General features: G+C 38.5%; 1 protein-coding gene across 6 annotated transcripts in view; it reads left to right on the forward strand.

Moving 5' to 3' along the window:
- Positions 1-23,679, forward strand: part of MAST4 (microtubule associated serine/threonine kinase family member 4) — a 589,801-nt gene that overhangs the window by 182,154 nt on the left and 383,968 nt on the right. For all 6 annotated transcript variants that reach the window (XM_017852851.1, XM_017852852.1, XM_017852857.1 and 3 more), the window contains exon 3: positions 10,610-10,734. In XM_017852851.1, the coding sequence (XP_017708340.1) occupies positions 10,610-10,734 (125 nt within the window). The remainder of the gene's footprint in view (positions 1-10,609; positions 10,735-23,679) is intronic.

Raw genomic sequence — 23,679 nt, forward strand, 5'->3', positions numbered from 1 at the left:
ATTCTAAGCAACGCTGCTTGATGTCAGAATCTTGTTACCATGTTTTCATTAGTGTAGGCTCTATTTAATACTTCTTTAAAAATCAATTTTAGTTGTCACATTAGTCTTTGGTCTCTGCAACTGGAGTTTGGGACCAAACCATTATTTTTTGATAAGAATTTTAAATCCAGAAAAATGCTACCTGAAGGACAACTGCGTTGGTGGTCTGGGTAAAACAGGGAGTTGGTGGCCAGGGCTGGGCCTTATTGCAGAATGGGAGAATTTGCTGGGTGTTGGTAAGCCCAAAGGCAGTGATATGCTTGTAATAATAGAAACATTATAGCTTACCAAGCTTTGTCGCATGTATTAATTTGGTTCTAATATCTGCCCTTATTAGAATTTGACTGAGAGTGATAATCTTGGTAGATAAGAAGAAATATTGTTTTTTTTTTTTTAGGAACAAGTTAAGGGAAAGTAAAAGAAAGGTCAGATATATTTCTCTTTAAGTCTGACTTTAATGTGTTTCCATTTAAAATAAACTATGTGTTAGCATTTTGCTCTTTTATCATATCATGGCAAGAGTAACAGGGTGGCTATCTATGATTGAGGGTGAAAAGATGACTTCATCTTTGAATCACCTTGCCATATTATCCATACCAAAAATTATTCTGAACACTGCAGCTCTGGTTCACAGTGGCAGTGGCAGCTTGAGTTTCTGCTCCATAGCCTCACGGTTTGTTCAAAGACTTTGATTTCTGTATTGTAGACATGTATGTTCTATCGTTTTTCACCCGTCCCTAGTTCTCTCACAGCATGGAATTGGGCTTTTTAGTGACTCCTTAAAACATTTGTCAGGTACTTAGTCTGTCTGGGCTTGCCTGAAAGAAAAACTTCTGATACCCGTACCCCTTGCTAGGAGCTTCCTTTCACAGTGATGCTCTGACTTGCTCACCAGGCAAATTTTATAGTTAGCAATGTGGTGTTGGCATTCTATGTTAAGTATGGAATACTGGTGATAATATTCTAAAAAGTGAAATTGGGCATCTCTGGTGGATTTGAGTCTTGTGGAAAAACAGCTTAGCAAAAAAATTTGAGTCTTACAATCTTGATTAAGACCTTGATGCCCTCTTGGCATCACCCTACTCCCAGAACCAGTCTTCCAAAAGACTTGCAGGTGCCCTTGGTCCGGCTTTCAGTTTCCTTGTCAGTTGGAGATCATTGGTCAGTAGTCAGTGATGTCTTTAAGCACTTACAGTCAAGGCTCTGCTTTGGACTTCCCTTGTGTGAGTAAACACACAGCACTTTTTTTTTTTTTTTTTTTTTTAAAGGCTAGAATAGCAGTTCAATATAGGAGTCAGTGAACTTCTGCACTTTCTGGTCACAGATCTGTTGGTTTCTCAAATTGTATTCATTTATGCCATTAAGAAGAGTGATTTAGCAGCATTGTTGATGCTGTCTAGGTACAGTCATTCTTTTGCAGTGAGGACAAGAAATTGGAAGTCAGTCACCCATGTGAGTGGAAGATGAAGGGAACCATGTCTTTGTTGTGGGAGCACAGCTGAAGATGAATAAGGGAAGCTGTAATTGCCCGTGAGGATGACAGTCATGACGATGAGGGAACAAATGTTTAGGAGTGAGCAATGGGGCAGAGAAGAAGAATCTTTTGATGGCAATGGAATTAGGGTGATGGCTGCTGAGTCATGAATTCTGCCCAGATTTAGACAGTGACTCTTTCCGGTCTTTGCCCCTTCTTCATTTCTTAAGTTTGACAGGTTCTTTAAAAGCTCATTTCCTCTAACTTATAAATGATTGGGAGGGCTTATGTTATAAAGTATAATTTGCAAAAGCAGGTGGTGGTATAGTTAATGTGGATACATCCTTTTGGACAACAAAAAGGATCTCCTTATTTTTTCCTCTATAAAGTACAGTGGTATTGGCCAAGCAAGGGATTAGGGGGCAGGTTAAACACTGTGGTAAAATATATATATATATATATATCAAAATTTTACCATTTAACTATTTTTACATGTATAATTTAATGGCATTAAGCTACAACCATCAGCACTCTCCATCTCCAGGAATATTTTCATCATCCCAAACTGAAACTTTGTACCTATTAAACAGGAACTCCCCATCCTCACTCCCACCAGCCCTGTAAACCACTGTTATACTTTCTAGAAAGGATGCATTTGACTATTCTGGATACTTCACATAAATGGAATCATACGCTTCAGAATTGGTTCCCCTCTGTAGTTTCTTGGTCCGCTGACTTCAAGAAGAAAAAGCTGCGGACCTTCTGGTAGTGTTACAGCTCTTAAAGATGGTGGTCCGGAGTTTTTCCTTCAGATGTTCCAGAGTTTCTTCCTGTCTGGTGGGTCGTGTCTCGCTGACTTCAAGAATGAAGCTGCGACCTTCGTGGTGAGGTTACACTCTTAAAGGGGGTGTGGACGCAAAGAGGTGAGCAACAGCAACGATTATTGTGAAGAGCAAAAGAACAAAAGCTTCCTTGTGGAAGGGGACCCAGTCCGGGGTTTGCTGCTGCTGGCCTGGCGGGCCAGCTTTATTCCCTTATTTGCCCGCTTGTGTTCTCTGATTGGTCCATTTTACACAGCACTGATGGTCCATTTTACAGAGTGCTTGATGTGGTGGTTTACCAATCTATAGACACAGATGCTGATTGGGCGTTTTACAAGAGTGCGATTGGTGCATTTTACAATCCTTTAACTAGGACCACAGAGCACTGATTGGTGGTTTACAATCCTCTAAGCAGACAGAAAAGTTCTTCCAAGTCCCCACTAAACCCAGGAAGTCCAGCTGGCTCACCTCTTAAACAATGCTGACCTTTTGTGACTGGTTTATTTCTTTCAGCATGTCTCCCAAGGTTATCCATTTGTAACACAAGTCATGAGTTACCTTCCTTTTGAGCTGATAATATTCCATATATATATATATAAAATTTTGTTTATATATATATATATATATATATATATATATATATATATATATATATAATTTTGTTTATCCATTCATCCCTCCATGAATACTTGAGTTGTTTCCTCCTTTTGGCTATTGTGACTAATGCTGCTATGAACATGGGAATACAGATATCTATTTGAGCCCCTACTTTTACTTCCTTTGTGTATTTACCCAGAAGTGAGATTAAGCAAGAGAGATTTTGCTAGATACAGGGGAAGGTAAAATGGTGAGAATGTCCCTCCTTCCAGGTTAGTGGTGGGTGTGAACTTTCTGGGAGCTGCTTTGAGAGCTTCAGTAGAGATGTCTAGGCAAAGAGAGGCTGTTAGCCAAAACCTATTAACCTATATACCTGTAAAGATATAGGACAAGAGAACAAGGTTTGGCAACAGAGCCTGTGCCCTGTCTGCCTGCTCATGGCACCAATTCAGTGCCAGCTTGCCATTGTTCTTTTTGTTTCTATTCTCTTAACTTCTGCAGTGCTACCCCTGTTCTTCCTGACTTCCTTTTATAGCCGTCCTTAAAATCTCCCCAAAACCCCTGATAGCAATATCTGGGCCACTTCAGCTTCCCCTTTTCCTGGTTGGTACCTTAGAGGGATGTACACATTTTTTTCAGAGTTCTCCTGTATGATTGAGAACCAGAGATCATATCAAGAGAGAGCTTTGTTATGTAGTTACTAGGTCTTATTTTCTCTTTGCTGTCCTGCTTGTAGTCCAAGAAAAATAACCTAAAATGTAAGACTATGGACTGGCTAATAAATATATGTTGCACTTCAGGTGATACGGAACTTTTTTAATGGAAGCTTTCAAATCTAGTCAGGTACCATTATTCCCCAGTGATAAAGTATGGCCATTCTGCTAAAATTATTGCAGACTTGGTATTTTTCTACTTCAGAGGGATACTTTCATCTTTGGGGTGCTTTGAAAGCATGTATCGTGGCTGGGCACAGTGGCTAACACCTGTAACACTCCCAGCATTTTGGGACACCGAGGTGGGTGGATCACTTGAGGTCAGGAGTTCGAGGCCAGCCTGGCCAACATGGTGAAACCCTGTCTCTACTAAAAATACAAAAATTAGGCAGGCCTAGTGGTGGGCACCTGTAGTCCTAGCTACTCGGGAGGCTGAGGTAGGAAAATCGCTTGAACTGGGGAGGTGGAGGTTGCAGTGAGCCGAGATCATGCCACTGTACTGCAGCCTGGGGGACAAGAGCGAGACTTTGTCTAAAAAAAAAAACAAAAACAAAAAACAAAAAACAAAAACACACAAAAGAAAACACATTCCAGGAGAGGTAATATGTAGGCTTGATAGAACCAAGGCATGATCTGGGTCTAGATTCAGTAATGTATTTATTTTAATATACATATAACCATACAAGGCTACAGAACTTTCCACTCTGTTAACTAGAGGCCTTTTGGCTCAAACAGCAAAAATAACCAGTACAAAAAGTCCATTCAAACAACCCACACCTCTGTGGTTGAGATTTGACAAGCTCTTGTATCAATCCGTCCAACTGAATCCAGCTTTAATACAGACCTTTATTTATTGCCTCTAAATTTCTAGTCATGCCAGTAGAAAACATTTGATACATGTTTCAATAAGCATAGTAGAATTTTAGAAGCATTTTTCCAAAGAACACAGAGCTAATCCAGTTCCAGTTGTAACAACAAATTCAGTTCGGTATTAAAATAGAGCAGCCAGATTGCTAGGCAAGCTCACCTCTCATACGACAAATTAGAAATGGTATTATCCATTAATTTCCACCCTGTGCAGCTGAATAATGCCATTGACAGATGCTAATTTTCTTAAATTGTAGGCAGCAAATGATGCATGAATACGACAGCAACACACTTTTTAGAGGCTCTTGATAGTCATCAAAAAGTGAATTTATGTAAAGTTCGATGTAATCACTATCAACTATAGTATCATGTTAGTGCCTTCTAATGACTGTCTTAAATCCATCTGTTGTCCTCTTTTCTCTATTAACACTAATGGGGGTCTAAACAGGAATAAAATATCCCATGTGTTGTATTAACAGACCCTCCAATTTATAACATTCATATGATTCCTCAGGACAAGACCTATGCAAATAACGACATCTAAAATCTAACCCATCATTGCATTATAAGCATTTCATTGTATATGTATGTAAGTGCTTCCTAATTTTTTCCAGTGGTTTAACAAAATTTTATTTCTGCTCACTTTATAATTTAATGTGTGTTGGGTAGCTCTTGGTGTTTCTTATTTTTTAAGCTTATATTTATTGAGTGTTCATTCTATATTTTCTATTTTTAGATTTTACAGCAGCCCTAAAGTTTGGCCCTGTTCTACGCAGGAACCTGAGGTTTAGAGAAATTCATGTTATAAGTGAAGGGAATTTAGAACAGGAACTCAGCAGTCTGACATTAAAGTCAACCACGACTAGAGCAATTAATTTTTTACCATTACTGGCAAGGATCTTTCTGTCCTGTTGGGCTTGAAGAAGGTGTTATATAAAAATATGGGCTAAGGACGGATCAGTTATTAGATGTCAAAGTCTTGTCTTTTGGGTTAGGCTGTTGAGGTAACAAAGGAATTGAAGGCACACCTTTGGTCTTGTTACCAAGATTGGACTTAAACGAGATAGCCATAAATGTACATGATGTTAAATTGAGTGATTTCAGAGAAGGATGAGATGGCATGCATGCTTGTTCTCAGTGGTCTCTGCTTGCTTTACAGTATCCTGTGAGATGTAGCAAAACTGCAGTATTCAAAGCGTGGCTCAGAGTATGGGGAGAGAAAGGGCATGGCTCAGGTGTTCCTTTCTTTGTGTTCCCCAGCACTGGGTGCTGGTTCTGGATTCTGTTCAGAGTCCAACTTCTCAGTGAACCATGCGTAGTCTCATTGAGCCAGGGTCCTAGCTTATGAATTTCCTGTACTGAGACCTTACCTGGGAGTTATTCCTGCTTTTGTTTCGCCCTCTCACTGGCAGAGAGAGAAAGCCTTTCCCAGTCCCTGTTGCTGTGACTTTGATGTTGAGATTCCTCATGGTACCTCTCTGCTACCATTCCCCATCAAATTTCTCCCCTGGCTCCTTGCTTTTCAACCTAGGACCTAGGAGTCCTCCACGATCACCCAGACCTCTGGGGTCCCTGACCTGGGCCATAGGAACTACCATCTTGAGGAGTTGAGGGAAGATGCTCCTGGCTAGTTTGCCATGCAAGAATACAAAATGCATTTTTTTCTATGAATTATTAAAAGTAATACTATAAAATATGTACAGAAATTAATAGAGAATAATTCTATACAACTCCATATACCCATCGGCCAGCTTTATCAAAGCTTGATATTTGCTACATTCTCCAGATACATTAAAAAATTTCATATTAAATTTATTAAAACCACAAGTCAAAAACTTAATTCCTCATTTACACTTTTAAGTTGAAGTGCAAACCCTATTATTCCCTGCTGGTACTTTTTAAAACAATAAAATATTACAGATCCAAAATACTCCTCCCTGCACCCACCCCTCATTTTCTCTGCCAGAGATGGCTACAATTCTGAATTTGCTGTTTATCACTTACAAGAAGAAATATTATTTGTTTCAATATCTTTCAATATGATTCTTTTGTGTGTGTGTGTGACCTGGCCTAAGTACCCAGTTACCATGTTTCATTCTGTTGCTATGGTGGTGGTGGAGGATGCAGGTCTTATGATAATATGAAGTGTGATAGTATATTGACTGCTTTTCCATGTCCTAGGTCGAGTGACTAAGTGTATTATCTCCTTTAATCTTATCTACCACTTTGTAAGTTATTATCCCCCTTTTAGAGATGGGAATATTGGGGGCTTGGAATTAAATAAGTTGCTCAACTGCATGTGACTGTAAAAACTGGGTTGCAGACTGAACATGGTGGCTCATGCCTGTAATCCCAGCACTTTGGGAGGCTGAGGTGGGCGGATCACTTGAGGCCAGGAGGCGGAGGTTGCAGTGAGCCAAGATTGTACCATTGTACAACATGGTAAAACCCCGTCTCTGCTAAAAACAAAAATTAGCTGGGCATGGTGGTGCGTGCCTGTAATCCTATCTACTCGGGAGGCTGAGGCAGGAGAACTGCTTGAACCCGGGAGGTGGAGGTTGCAGTGAGCCGAGACTGCGCCATTGTACTCCAGCCTGAGTGAAATAGTCAGACCCTGTCTCAAAAAACAAAACAAAACAAAACAAAACAAAAAACCCTAGGTTGCAGATCCATTAGTGCCTGATTCCAAGCCTGTGGTTTGAATCACTCTGCTCCCATCTTTCCAGGTGCTTTTCTCTCTTAATATATGTTATTTTTGTATACATATAGAATCATTCTATCTTAATTTATAACTTGTTCTTCACCTAAGCATATGTGATGAATATTTTCCTGGGGTAGATTGGGCTTTCGAATCAGAATCCTGATTTTTGCCCATTTCTGTAGCTGTATCCCCTTGCCTAGTTATGTACCTCTCTGGGTTTAAACTGGAGATAATAATACCTATCCCATATGATTGTTAGGATGTGGCAGTGCCTGGTATATAATAAGGCTTCAATGTATTTTAGCTATTATGTTATACTTGTAAAGGAAATTTAAGAAAATTATCTGTTCAGTGGTTTTCTTCCTGTTGAGACTTCACCAATTATTGTTCTAATAGTATGGTTTCCCTGCATTTCAGTCAACAAACATTTATTGAACATTTACTAAGTGCCAGGCCCTATAACAGGTACTGGGGATACAGAAAAGAATAAACTTAATTCCTCACATCAGGTGAATTATATAGAGACAGTCTAATAATTATTTTCTGTTTTGTATTATTATTATTATTATTATTATTATTATTATTATTATTATATTTGTTGAGATAGGGTCTCACTCTGTCACCCAGGCTAGAGTACAGTGGTGCGATCTTGGCTCACTGCAACCTCCGCCTCCTAGGCTTAAGCAGTCCTCCCATCTCAGCCTCCTGAATAGCTGGGACCACAGATTTGGCTACCACACCTGGCTAACTTTTTAATTTTTTGTAGAGATGGGGCCTCACTATGTTGCCCAGGTTGGTCTTGAACCCTTAGGCTCAAGGGAACTGCTCACCTCAGCCTTCCAAAGTGTTGGTATTACAGGCGTGAGCCAATGCCACCCAGCCTAATAATTATTTTCTACTAAAGGAAAAAAAGATTTGTTGAATTCTTCACTGAATAAAAATACGTTGCCTTTAATTTTTTCTATTTTACATTAAATTCTCCCAAGTTTTTTTTTTTTTTTTTTAAATCTACCCTCAGTTTTCTTTAAAATGAAGCATATGGAGGCAGAACAACAGTGAGGCTATAGTGGGTTCTCTCCATCATGTAAACCTTGGCATCATATAGCTTCTGTACCTCTTATCATTCCCTTTCCAAAACATGAACAAAGAAAATGCAAATAAACTACAAATAAATAAATACAAATAAAATATAGAAAATGACATAGGAGGGAGAAAAAAATGGATTCAGATTATTGGAGGTGTATATATTTTTAACAAGTGAGCCCTTCAAATACTGAGTGATTTCTGTATTAAAGAAACCATTTATCCCTGTAATATTAATGCAGCATTCCTAAATGCAATCTATAGTTTTCCTGCTCTTCATCATTAATTACCTGCTTTTGGGCCTACAGGGGACCTATTTCTCAAAGCCATTCTTAGTTCAGCTTTTAGTTCACATTTCAAAATAAGGCAAGGAAAAAATTAAAATTCTAGACGTCAAATGCAACATACCTTGTCCAAAAATACGTCTGAATGTTTTCGAGATGGTGATCAGAACCACAGAGGTTCACTATCACGGAATCTTCAATGATAGTGTTTAAATTAATTGACATTTGCTGCATTTATTTGCTTGGAAAAGGTCAATTTATTATGTGGAGTTGGCAGGAAGCAGGTGACAAATCGGCTTCGACATTTGTGTTTTGCGGAAGAATTATATATAGGTTTGTGGGAAAGAAAGGCTTCTGTAGAGGAAAATCGCACTAAAGTGTTGGATAGTGGTTTTCTTTGGTGTGATGATAGGTAATTTTTGTTCCTTTGTATATATTTGCATTTTCTTCTTGTGAATGAAAAGTCTAGCCCAAATAAAGAGGATACTTTTCATTTTTACTGCTGTTACGGCTAAATAGTTAACATTTACTGAGTACTGTACTTACAAATTTCTCTAATGCCCTCAATAACTACGTAGTCAAGTCTATCGCCCCCATTTTAGAGATGGAAAAAACCAAGTCTAAGAGAGACTAAGTTTCCCAGTGTCATTCGGCTACAGAGCAGGATTTCAAAAGAAGATCTAATTTTTCTCCAGAGTCTGTGCTTTCACTCTGTAATAAAAGAGTGGAAAAGCAATTTTGGCAAAAGAAGCCATTTTTTCCTCTGCAACTAAAATACAAATTTTTGAAAGCACTTGACTTAAATAAAGCAATGGACTTCTTCACGTGGACAATTGATGGGAGATGTCCCTAGCTCCTGTGCTTTGACAGTGCTGGTAGTTAGCATGTACAGTAATGGTAAACTAGTTAATGTACTGCAATCGTTATTAACCAGTGCAATATGCTTGTGGGATGCATGCCTGAGGGAAGAATGAGGAACAGATGTTACCTGTGCTACAGGGCCACCAGCTATGCATGCTGTAATCCCTCATGATTCTGGACAGGAATGAGACTGGAGTCTCCAACACATGGCCCTCAAATGAGATTCTCTGTGTGGTCTGCCATCTTGTCATTGTCTGTTTTTTTGGAAGAAAATGTCTACAAGCCCTTTCATCGTTTAGTAAATATTTATTGAGCAGCTATTATGGCCAGCAATTATGCTAATATTGGGGCAAAACAGATGAAAATTAAACACAGTCTCGACTTTTACTGACCTTTATTGCTATGTGAATATTCATATCCATCCTAACTTTCCTGAAGTCAAAAACCATTTCTTGTGTGTTAATATTAGTCAAGTCCATGTACCAAGGAAGTAACATAGTGTGAATTGGTTCAGCTGTTTGACTTTTAAAAACATATATGTATATATTAGAGTTCAAGGTTGATGGAAATTGCTCAGTGTACCTAGACTGACACTGATGTCCTGATTTATGCAAATGGATATAATTATGTATCCCACAGACAAGGTTGGATGGCCACCTGCACTTCAGAGAAAAAGGGCTGGGGGAGAGGCACCAGCCTCATTTCATCTTGAAAGAATTCTGCTTCCTTTTGTTGGTCATGCTCTCCACTTTGTAGATTATTTTATAATTGAGTCCTAGATCACTTTCCATATTAGATTTTTTCAAAAAACACTTACAAATGCACACGTTTGCTTCTGTGATGCTAAGAATGCTTTGTGTACTTATATATATTCTCAACGCATTCTCTTGGTATAGGCAGATGCAAAAAAAAACCTCATCCTACCTTGATGAGGCTACACTCATGCGGGAGATGATGTTGGAGGTCAGGGCCAGACCCTGCCACTGGATCTCCTGACTTAATTAGAACACGTTTTCCCAGGTTGCTATTAATAAATGTTATTAGTGGGTATGGCAGAAGTAATACAGAACAAGGTTGGCCAGGAATAGACACCCAACCCTCACCCCCATTGCAATAAGACTACTGCCGTCTGCCTGTCACTTACATTTTCTTCTCTTTAACTCCAACAGGGAGATACCTCCTTCCAAACCCGGTGGCGGGACAGGCCTGCCAGGCCTCTGCGGAGACGTCCAACCTCGTGCGCATGCGCAGCCAGGCCCTGGGCCAGTCGGCGCCCTCGCTCACCGCCAGCCTGGTGAGTGTCTGCGGGCGCCGGTGGAGGCTGCTCCAGCTCACCACCTCCCTGGGGACAATTTAAGTTAATTGAGTTTAACTATATTTAAACGTACCCACGTGTGACGTTAAGCACAGATTTGGCAATGTGAAATTCCTTGCTTTCAATGTGCTAATTTCTACGCCTGTACCCAGTTTGGAGGATTTCTCTCAATTTTGGCCTCATCTCTACCCGTCTCCCAAAAGAAATGAAAGTATTTCTAGGCCTTTTTGTAGCTTTTTATTTGGAAATAGTATAAAACTTATGGAAAAGTTGCAAGAATAAGAAAAATTCTTAGAATACCAGTTTATCCTTTATCTAGATTTGACTAATTAACGCCTTGCCCAATTAGCTTAATTTCCTTTCTCTTTATGTGTATGTGTATGGATGTGTGTATATGTACATACACACATGATTTTTTGAGCTATTTGAGAGTGCATCATCTATATATCATAGACCTTTGTTATCACGGTTATCAACTGGAGTAAATTTATGACTGATACAATCCAGTTATCTACTCTGTCACCTGTATTTCAGTTTTATCAATTGGCTAATTAATGTCCTTTATAGCATTTTCCTTCTTCCAGTGTAGGATCCAGTCTAGGGTCATGTATTGCATGAAATTGTCCCTCTCTTTAGTCCCCTCTCATCTGGGATGTTTCCACAGTCTTTATCTTTTATGACATTTGACATTTTTGAAGAATTGTTTAATGGCTTGTTTTTAAGGGAATATTTCTCATATGTGTTTGCTCTCTCCTCATGGTGAGATTCAGGGTTTTGCATTCCAGGCAGGAATACGACACTGGTGATGTCATGTCCTCTTAAGGAATGAGCTCTGGAGGCCCATCACATCCATCTGCCCCTCTCTGTGATGTTAATTGCAATCATCCGGTCAAAGTGTTGCCTGATTTCTCTCTGTAGTTACCACTTTCTCTCTCGCAATCTATGAGCAACTTTTAAGCAATGCAAATACGCTTTTCATCAAAATTTCCCCAAGAATCCATTGGTGATTCTTACCTGGATCACTCTTTTCTGTGTTTGAAAATGGTGATTTTTCCAACTTCAGCACTCTCCATAAATACATGTGTATGTGTTAGCAGCATGGACTCACACATTTCTATTTTTTCCCCAGTGTAGACTTTTATATTTAACATGCGTATTAGATTTTTTTTTTTTTTTTTTGTGCTGGTGGCCCTTTCCTAGTTTTGGCCTTTGGCTCAACTTAGAAGTCTGTACAAGTTACTTTTGCATGGCTGGTAGGGTTGTATGATATGGAAATAGATTTTTAAACATTTTTTATTGATGAAGATGCAAATGATATATAAATCAACGTATTGTGTCTTCTAATTTTATGCATTGGTAATAAATTATGTTGGATATTTGCAAATAATGCAGTAATGGATAGAGATTTTGTTCAGGTCTAGTCTGTAGTCCTGCTTTTGCCATTAGATAGCTGTATAAACTTGGACAAGTCCGTCTCTCAAATTCTCTCACCTCATTTGTACCTGTAAGGTGAAAAGAGGCATTAAACAGTCTATAAAGTCCTTTCTTCTCTGGAATTCCCCGATTCTTCTTTCAGAATAATTTTGAATGTGTGGAATACTTATTTTTAAAGAAATTTCTTTCAGGATAGTTTATGACTTCAAAATTGACTAAACCAAAATTCATCTTTTTTCTCTCATGAAAATACTGGGACTTTTAATTCATTTTTATTTTCATTTTTAGGGAAAATATCTTGCTTTTTTGCCCAGGCTGGAATACAGTGGTGCCATCATAGCTCACTGCCACCTCAAACTCCTAGGCTCAAGGGATCCTCCTGCCTCAGCCTCCTGATTAGCTGGGACTACAAGCGCATGCTACTGTGCCTGACTGGGGCTTATTTTTAAAAGATACAATTAACGTGATGGTAGAGAGCATTTTCCTCCATCCTACCCCAAGTCCAAAGGGACTTTTCTCCTTACGGAATTTTATTAAAAGCTTATTTTACTCTGATTATTTACTTTTTAAGGAAAGAGGAAAATACTTCACAATTCATGATTTTTTTTTTGACAGAAGTGCTTTTTTAGCCACTGCAACTTTATTCTTCACACCTAAATAGTAATCCTGTATGTTTATTGTCAAGTCAATCATTGTGATTCAAACAACACTGTCACAAATACGTGACAGTGATAATATATCTTCTTAAGTAATATATCTTCTTTTTGTTTGTTTGTTTGTTTTTTGAGACGGAGTTTCTCTCTTGTTGCCCAGGCTAGAGTGCAGTGGTGCAATTTTGGCTCACATTACAGAAGTGCACCAGCATGCCTGACTAATTTTTGCATTTTTAGTAGAGACGGCGTTTTGCCATGTGGGCCAGGCTGGTCATGAACTCCTGATCTCAGGTGATACTCCTGCCTCGCCCTCCCAAGGTGCTGGGATTACGAACATTAGCCACCATGTCCAGCCATTCTTAAGTAATATATCTTTTTACTAATACTAATGGCCACATACCAAGAAACAGAAACTGACTTATTCACTGATGAAATGCATGTCACGTGACCTAAGATATTTGGGAAGAGGATGCAATAAGAACTATCAGTAGAAAACATGAGAAGAGTACCTCCCAAAATCTAACAGATGATACTGTTATCAAGGAATCACTTAAATTATTAGCTTGTTTACCTGCAGGTTTTTGTGTTTATAGTGTTTGCTTAATATAACACTGGGGAAAATGCTGAAATACCATGTAGAAAACACTTATAATAGTACCTGGCATATAACAAGTCACAAATGTTAGCAATATTATTATTTTCTGTTGTTGTTACTATATTGTAGGTAAGCTTGGGCACAGAAGCCAGAATGTGAAGAGTCATTTACTACTAGATAGTGAATATTTAAAATTTAACCCCTATCTTTCCCTTCAGAGAGTTCATTAGTTCCTAATTGTAGTCTATGGAAAACTCTTTGCCCCTCACCTTCTGTTGTATTAAGAGCAGCAGCCAGAGAAGAGCTGCCAGACGGATGACCATCTTGATTTCCTTATTACTCTGCTGCCATGTGCCCAGATTTCGATGCCCTATCACTTATGTTGACATGTCACTCGAGTACATGTTAGTGACCTTTTCTGCTTTTGGTACCCCTTGTCAAACCACACAGTTAAAGGGGCATTAAAGTTGATCTGTTTTGTTTCTGCCTCATTTAGATTGGATTATATCAAAATTATCTCTGCCAATTACAGCTAATAGATCCGAGAGAGAATTGTGCTGAAGAGGTGGGAATGTACACCTTGTAGAATTTTGTTCTTTGTGTTTATGCCAAATATCTCTCTGCTAGACTGCAAGCCCCTCGAGGGCAGAATTCTTGTCTGAATTTTACTTTTTACTTTTCACTGCTCTCAGCACAAGGCCTTGCACATAGAAGGTGTTCAATAAATAATGTTGAAGGAACAAATGATTATTTATGGAAAAGTGACTTTTTTTTTAGTTGCAAAGTGAGCATGATGGTGTGATTCTTCATGCTGTAATGGGTGGCCTAATAAGATCATCCATCTAAAATCTCTGTGGCTTTGGTGTTCAGTGTGCATCTTACAATTGTGATTGGCCTTAAAGCCCATGTTACAGGCTAAATCCCATTTAGTGTCACATCAGCCGCTCAAAAAATATGGTGACAAAATTCGTGAAGAGATTATTAGTGTCTGTATTCAAGGAAATTTCATTAGTCTGCTTTTAAGCAATCATGTAGTCACATTTGTTTATATATTTTGTTGATTCATTGACTAAATTGAAGTGATATGTGTGTTCAAGTATGGTGGGGACTGGAAAAACAAGGAACCAAATTGGCTTATGTCCAGATGATAGCATTACACTCGATATAACAATTCCATGGCCAATTGCAACAACATACATTTCAGAAAAGTATAGGCCCTCAATGTGAGAGGTATTAATATGTTAGTAAGATATAAATGAAGGCCCTGAGGTTTGGTAGGTATGAATTTTAGTAAATGCATGACCTTTAGTGATTTAAATGCCATAGGCAAGCTTGAAGGTATTGCTAACTACCTTCTCAAGGAAGAGATTAATTCCTAGCCTGAAGTATCTAGTTTTCCTTGGCAATGCTAAATGTAGTTGTGTTCCCTTTCCCAGACACATTGGGCATTTCAGATAAATGGCATGTTGCCAATTCATCCTAAGTAGCCTGGTAGCTGGCAGAATACATGCTCAGCCAGTGTCCGCCTGCTGGGACACCAGCCGGGAGTGCTGATGAAGTGTCAGATGTATACTTCATATACATTAATCTGAAGAGGGGAAAACTCATTTTCCCATTTGCTTCCTCCATCTTTCTGTCCCTCCCCACACACATGGGTAGTTTATCACAGAAGTCATAGTCGTCAAAAGCTGGGGGATTTATACAGATGCTGCTTTCTGGCAAGAAAGATGGAAATTTCAGGAGGCAAAAGCAGGACCAGTGGCAACTTATTTCTTTGTAGGAAAATAAGGTTGTAAGCCTTGATGCTGGAAGTTTAAAATGGCTTCTGTGGCCATCACCAGAAATATTCACTCCATTTGTACTTGGAAGTAATAGATAGATGGCAGAAGCACCATGAACATTAGTTTCTGGTAATTTTCTCCAGTTGTCTGTTTGGTTGGAATCCTGTGCCTCTCTTTTTTGTGTGAAGGTTTCGTTCACATTCTTCCCACTGAGGTCTTCCTTGGCCATCCTGTTTCAAACTGTTCCTATATTGCTTGCCATGTATTTCATTTCCTTAATTCATTTTTCTCCATAGCTTATCACTGTCCAGTATACCATATCGTTTGCTTATTTTATTATATATCTCTTACTACTCTAATGTAAATTTCATGAAGGCAGAGATAATTCTGTTTTCCCAGCTGTCTCCTCAGTGCCTAGAAGAGTGCCTGGCACATAGTAGGGCGCTCAGTGAACTTGTTGAATGCATAAACATATGTTTCTTTTCTGTACATTTTCAGTGCTCTAGAACAGACTCTTGTGTATTTATGGTTTTGTTTTTAATCTGTGATCAGTTTCTTGCTTACATTATGTAGCCTTACCAAGAATCTGTTCTTCAAGCCAGAGAGAAATTAGTTATGGAAACCTTATTCAGGAATTAAGCTGTAATCATTTAGTTAGAAAATGAGAATGAAAGGGAAAAGCAGAGTGGTTGAGAGCATGGGCTGCCTGAGCTCAACTCCAGCTTCTACAATTTATTAGCCTCAGTTGGGGCTAACTGTGTGGACTTCAGCTTCTTCCTTTGTGAAGTGGAACTAATGGTTGTAATAACCTCATAAGGTTATTGTGACAATTAAATGAATTAACTCTTGTGCGGTACTTTGCATAGTGCCTGTTACTCAAGAAATGCTGTCATCGATGTTCTTGGGGTTGGTAGAAAAAGTGTTTCTTGGAGGTTGTGAGGTAGCTTTAGGTGGGATGGTATTATCCAGAAGGGAAGAAAACAAGCACTTTTCCCTTAGATCATTTGAATTGAGGTAGGAATTTAACCTTTTTGTCCTTACTTGCATGATGTGGGAGTAGCTTGTTTCTTTCTTTCTTATCTTTACTCAAAATGTGCCAACCAAACTGAAAAATATCTTTCTAGAATCCTTAACATTTTTGAAGGGACAAGGTGCTTTCAAATGCTATATTTTAACTTTTAAATATTAGGTTAAGTGGCATAATTTTGTTTCTTCAGTGGCTGTCTTTTGACATCGTATACATTTATTTTAATTGAGAAATTATATTTCATGATGTTCTATAAATATTAAAACCAAACTATTTAAACTGTAATATATTCAGAGAGCCTTGATGAATATTCATCTTTTCCATTTGCAAAAAAAAAAAATGCATTATAAGAAGTCAGGGAAAATTTACTAAATGTATGCAAAAGTGTATTTTTCCTTTTTAATTCATTCAGAATGTAGAGACATAATGTCAGCATTTATTTAGGGTACAGACTTTATTTGCAGTCGTTTAATATTATATCAATACTTCATTAGCCTTATAGCTCCAAAACAAAAACCTGATCTGAAGTCCAATTAGTTAACTCTGAGAGAGTATCTGTTAAATATTGATGTAGGAACAATTTGAATGCCCTTGAATAAATTGCTTAACCAAAGTTGTAGAATTCATCTATGAATTAACATTTCTCTATTGCTGTTTTGACTCAATTTAAAGGCTGCATAATATTCCAATATATGGATTTATCATAATTTACTAAACTGTTCCCTTTAGGTTATTTCCAAGTTTTTCCTACTGCAAATAATGGTGATGAGTAGATTTAAAATAAGTCCTTATTCACCTCTAGTGACTTCTTCAGGTAGATTCTTGGGGTGGGATTATTGGGGCAAAGAATATAAGCATTGTTGATGTTCTCCATAGCCCTTGGTAAGCTGTTTTCTAGGAATGCCGTACAAATTTATACTTTTAGATTGGTAAAGTACATCTCACTATACCCTGGTCAGCAGTCAATACTGTTATCTTTAAAACTTTGTTGGTTTGTTTATAAAATTATTCTTTTAAATTTATGCTTTAGCAAAATCGATACGGTTATTGGACCTGTTGAACTCTTATGCTAAAGCCAGTAGATAAAGCGAATGTGAAATTAGGGTTATCTGTGCTGCCTCCTGTAACATCTTTCTTTTATTCCCTAAATCAGCTTACCAAACCAACTGTTGGTAACCTGTATTGCTCTTGGGATACAGGCACTGCTGAGTGTGATTACAGTGTGTGTAGCTGAAGGCATTATTCCACAGCTCAGAATTTTTTTCATCTGGAAAGTAGTAATCTCAATTGTGAAATAGTGCCTTCAGCTGTGGACATTATAATCAGAGTCTCTGGAGTGCTTGTATTCCAGGAGTAATACATCTCATAGTTATTACCCTCTGAGCTAGGTTCTGTTTATAGTGAAGGGATGAATTTTCATAACTCAGTGCTGAAATAGCGGTGGGGAGCCCTGAGCAGATTATTATAGGACAGGCCTAATCCATGAAGATCCATCTCATTATAGGCTCACCTGGGCCCATCCACAGAGTAGCTGCTTTAACATGAGTCCGTAAATCAAAGATCAGCTTACAATGAAGTCTAAAATCCTCTCTGTAATCCAACTACTGTCTCTGTGAAAAGATACTGTAAATGTGTGTTCTTATTGTAAACACGGCTGGGTGCCCAATGGATAATTAGCAGGCATGTGAAGGGCATTGCGATTCGGTCTATGAAATATGTAATGAAGACCTACATATTTGGGGGAGAAGTTTGTTTTTCCTAAAATGAAATTCCACTCAGAGCAGTCACTTAAAATGTCCATGTCTTAGTTTTTTTCTCCTTTTCATTTTGCAGAGGTTAAAAAATGTTCATTACCTTCTTGAGGTGTTATTCTTCCTGGAAAGGATTGGGCACCAGCTGGAGCAGCTCTCTGAGTGGGTCTCTGCATGGGTTTGCCTGGACAGACCAGTCAAGTGTGACTTCTTGTTGTCAAAGGGCCATTTGACAGCCAGTGAGGTGAACGGTGCCCATATACATGATGTGGGTTTTAAAGAATAGAAACACATGCCCTCTTTTAATTATTTACCATCACAGAGGGGAGCAAAACAAATTTGGAACAGCAGTACTACACATATATGTACATAGATCTCTATGTGTTAGAGCTTATTTATTGCCTGTTTACCCAACTGGTATGCCCACTTAGGAGGTGGTCAGCTTGTCCACCAAGCATAAAGAGATGATCCATAGGGTGGTAAATGCCTGCACCTAGCTGTCCTATTCCTTACTGTATCTGTAGCACCAAGGGCAGTGCCTGATCTGTACTTAGTACTTAGAAAATAGTTGTTTATGAAAGGAGCACTGAAGAGATGTTAATTCTGTTTCTGTCATTTTTGGAGGCTCCTGGTGCCCAGACTAGCTGAATGGTCAGGCTGTTCAGGGTTTTACTGGTTTCCATGTTTGAAGAAATGATTAAAATAATGTGGCAAAGCAGTGACAGACACTGTTATGGAAATGCCCACTGGTGTGAACAGGTTCCCCTCTGGTGGACTGCTGGGGTGGCACAGCTTGTCCTTTCTGGCATCCTATTTCCTCCCATGGCAAAATACCAGCATTGACCTGTTTGCTGTCTTATTCTCAAAAGAAACCAAGAAACCCATAATAATTAGCTGTTTATTAGGGGAAAGGTATTGGGATGTAGCATTTCCTGTCTTGGGAAAAAATGGAAAATTATCCTTTTACTTCAGAGGCTTCTTAGGAAATTCCTGGTTATTGTGACTCTGGGAAAACATGCCTCAATATGTTTCCTACCTTGCTTTTTCTAGATACAGTTTTGTGGTTAGTATAATGAATAGTAGTGGTAATTATACTTATTCCTGGTTCATTGGCACCTGAAGCTTCAATCTACTCTGGGATTCTGAATCAGTGTATTGCCCAGGATGCTTATTGATCATTTAACTGGCTATTAATGGATTCCCTCTTATCTGACTAGTATGAAAAACTGTATGACACGTGGTCTTGCTTTTAAGGAGCCTATAAACTAGTTGGAAGAAGATTTCTGGGAAATCCGAGATCAAGGTAGAAGATAACAACATGCTGGAGAGTTCAGCCATGAGAATTCATAGAAGCAGAAGAATGACTTGACCTGCAGGTGTCTGGGAAAACTTTGCAACTTGAACTCAGTGTTAAACATTGAGTAGATTTTGGTTAGGCAAGCTTCAAGGCCAAGTGGAAATTGTATACAGTGTGATGGGGTGGGGAGTGGTAGGTAAAGGTGGACAGTGCAGTGGACAATAATGTTTCTTCCTCATGTGATATTTCTAGGATAGTTGAGAAGGCAGAGGAACCACCTGAAAACTCAGAGGCTCATGGATATCAGTGATGAAATGAGTTCTGACTTAATCTGCACCCTAGAACATCACCACCACCACTCATGGTGGTGCCATATAAAGTGGATGGTGAGCCTTCACTTCATTTTCCTAAGTTAAGCAAGTGTCTTCAATTTAGGAAATCTCCAAAGTGGAAAGCATGGTATTTTCTGGTACTTTAGCTAAAAGGAAGTAAGTCTGTGCATTTGTTAGATTCAGTGGCTACATATTCATCATGGCCTACTGGATTGTGAGATCTTTGTGATCTGACACTGGTAATTTGTTTTTAAGTGTAATGTGGAGCAGTGTGGTAATGTCCAACTTAGCTACTTGGGATTTACTAAATCTTTTATTGTTCAGGGCACATCAGCTTCCATTAAAAAAAAAAAGTCTTCAACAATGAGTGCTAAGTAGTGGCAAGCATTTTTACAAATAATATGTAGAGGCATAAAGCCCTTGCTCAAGTTTTGATAATTCTGACCCCATACCTAGGACTGGTTGTCATTCCAAGCCCTAGTGCTTCTTCAGATTTGTTTCCTCGGATCCCAGACTTCTGTTCCTTTTGTCAGTCATTTACTTGTTTGTCTCTGTATCTTTCTTTCCAAGATGATTCACCAACAAAACTTGAATTCTTCTCTGGATGGTGTATATTCTAGATAGTCTAAGAATTGAAGGTACATTATTGTTTTCACAGTAAAATTCTGTATTTACTGAGTAACAATTGGGTTCTAGTATGTCATGGATGAATATGTAACCCCAAGAAAACAGGGGCATACATTTATCATTCTTTTCACAAGAATTAATGCCTTTTCTAGTACTCTTAAGTAGGAAGTATCTCTTCATTGCCTGTAACCAACTTGTTTTTCTTTAATTAGAGATGCCTTCTGCCTTGTTTATAAGGATGCTTCGTTAGGTTTGTATGGGTATTTCTTTCCTTGTTTGTCTGTATAAGTGTAAGTTGGCATTTTCCCCCCTTTGGTTCCTAAATACAGTGATGAAGTTTAGCTTTATAAATATGTTGAACAAGTGATACTTTGTACCCCCTTTTTATAAAGCTGTGATTTAAGAGTCATTAATTAAACTTTAAAAAAACTCCTGAGTGTTGTTCCTGTTTTCTGGATACATCCATCTCCTTGACAGATTCACACAATGGAGGGCTGAGGTTTCTCATTTTTAAGTGCTTCTGGGGTTTGTCAGAATAATGGGTGGTAGTGAACCACCTGCCATTCATTCCTCCGACCTTGGACGCCTCTTCCCAGCCTCTTGCTTATTCCGGAAAGAAAACTCTTCTCTACACAACTCTCCTCTCTGCCTGGACAATACCTGCCTGTACTTTAGCATACACACTGCCTCTTCCTTGCCCTCTTTACCCACCCTCACCCCAACCCAGGGTACATGACCCTCCTTGGAATAGTGCATATCGGAACCAAAGCATTTATTATATAATTAGGTAGGACTGGAAGCATCTCTTCCTGCCTTCTCCCCCTTCTCTCATCGTCCCCAAAATGGCCTGAATGCCTAGAGAGCCCAGGAAAATGAGCTGCAGCTATTGAAGATATGAATCTAGGATATTTCCTTGGGTGGGCTCTTTTAAATGACACCAGATGAAATATCATGGACTTATATTTCGTTGTGCCCATAGCACCTCTACATTTTAATTGAACTTTGAGAGCTCTGCTTTTGAATATGAACCCTGTTATTGGAGAATTTCATGGATGGAACAGATAGACCTTGGCTCACCCCTTTCCCATTGTCCAGAGAGATCATGCTTTGCTGTGGCCCTAACCTCAATTGTGATCAGTTGTGTAAGTACTTGATTTAGAATTTAATTGTTATAGGCAGTTTAGAGTAATGTTTAAGAGCATGGGCTCCAGTGCCTGGCTGCCTGGGTTGGAGTCTTGACCTTACCACTTACTGGATATGTGACCTTGACCAGAGAATATAACCTTCCTGTGCATCTGGAAAATGGGAATATTAATAGTACCTATCTCATGTCGTTGTTACTGGAGTCAAGTGAGATCATACAACTGAGGATATCCACTTGGAACCCATAAGAACACAAAAATTATTAACTGTTATTGTCATCTTGGACAAGAGGAGCTGATGTATTATTAGATTATGGAATTTAAGTTTCATTAAATGTACATCCAAAGTTTATGATTTATAGAACTGATTAAGCTAGCCTTGTGACGATAAGCTTTTCTATGATTCTTTTCAGGTAACTGCAGATCTGCCATGTTTTCTGCAGGATGAGTTGTCGGACATGAGGCTTGTTTGAAATTAGAAGTTATGGGTGAAGGATAATATAACATTTTTGACATGAGTAGACTTTAAGAGATGATGCCTTTAAAAAATAAGAAGGTGTTCTTTCAGTTACATTTTGGTAGATGGGATAAAGAAAATGGGTGCAGATACACCATGGAATATTATGCAGCTGTACCAATGAACAAGATCATGTCCTTTGCAGGAACATGGATGGAGCTGGAGGCCATTATCCTCAGCAAATTATCGCAGGAACAGAAAACCAAATACCGCATGTTGTAACTTACAAGTGGGAGCTAAATGATGAAAACACGTGGGTACAAAGTGGGGAACACCAGACAGTGGGGCCTGTTTGAGGGTAGAGGGGTGGGAGGAGGGAGAGGATCAGGAAAAAGGACTAATGGGTGTACTAGGCTTAATAACTGGATGATGAAATAATCTGTACAACAAACCCCCATGACACAGGTTTACCTATGTAACCTGCGTTTGTACCCCTGAACTTAAAAGTTAGAAAACACTAAATAAATAAATAAAAAGGCAACTATAAAAAAGAAACCCAACTCATTTCTTTTCATCCTTGTCATTGGATTACACAGAAGATTACACAAAAGATCAGGATCCTGCTCTTCATGAATTTTCTTTTTGTATAAAAAATATGACTTGTGGGTGTTCACCATATACAACAAAAATGTGACTTGAACAGACATCTTGCTTTCTTTTGAATTAACATTTTGTGTACTGCTACCATACTACCTGTATATTTGGACCTTTAGAATATTAACAGTCTTTTACTGAAAGTATTATTAATATTCCCATCTTTGTTTGCTTTGCCAAATTTGGCTATCATTTGCCCAGGTGTAACAAAGTTAGAAGATGCCTGTTGGGCCTCTAACGATTTTTCGGTTCAGCCCATCAGTAAAAACATTTTTTAGTAAGCATCCCTAATATGTAAATGTATTTTAAAGTGATTGTTATGTGCTTAGAGGAGGTACTGAAAGTATTTTTACAGGCCTGTGCATCTCCACTAGGAAACTGTTAGAGAGGACATTTACTGTAGAATTTCAGAAGGGACCTGGAGGCAAATTCGGTTGCCACTATCATCGAGAGGACTGGAGAATCCTGGGGTCGGTGATAGGGAGGTTAGGGTGTACTTGGAGTGTTTGCAGCTGTGACTGTCCGCCAACCTGTAAGGAAGTGTGTTAGCCATCAGTACTGGTACATACCAGCCATCAGCTTGAATATCAACATACGAAGTGTTCTAAAACCAATAAAAAGAGATGTTAAAAAATGAAAACTGATGTTCTAATATTTGTTTTCTAAACCCCAGTTGATTATATTGTGCACCACTGGGGTGCCCATTCCCCGATGTTTAGACCCCTGGAATAAACCACAAGATCTGCTTTTTAAATCATCTGGAATAGAGCTTTACTGATTAAAAGAGTTTTAAATATTCAGTGAGGCTGCCTGTCTTTTCTTTTGGAAAGGTTTATTTTATTTTTAAGTGGAAAAAATAGCAGATCTTTGTTACAGATGTCATTAACTGCCACTAAATTGACACAAGTGTTGACAGCTATTGTGAGAACTATTTCAAAGCTAATTATGTTAATTAGAATGTAACATACCAGTAATTGCATGTATTCAAACATCATACCATCACTTTTTGTGTTTTCTTTTCCAGATGTAAGACATTCATTTGTTGCTTGAAAAGCTGCAGAATTATAACTAAGATAACAAATAATTGTCAGCAAATAAAATTGGTTCCGTAGAAATATACTCTAATTGGTTAGCTATGTAAAAGACAGAAACAAATGTTAGCATGTTAAGAATA

Source organism: Rhinopithecus bieti, unplaced genomic scaffold (assembly GCF_001698545.2).
Source record: "Rhinopithecus bieti isolate Rb0 unplaced genomic scaffold, ASM169854v2 scaffold_34958, whole genome shotgun sequence".
Classification (NCBI taxonomy): Eukaryota; Metazoa; Chordata; class Mammalia; order Primates; family Cercopithecidae; genus Rhinopithecus; species Rhinopithecus bieti.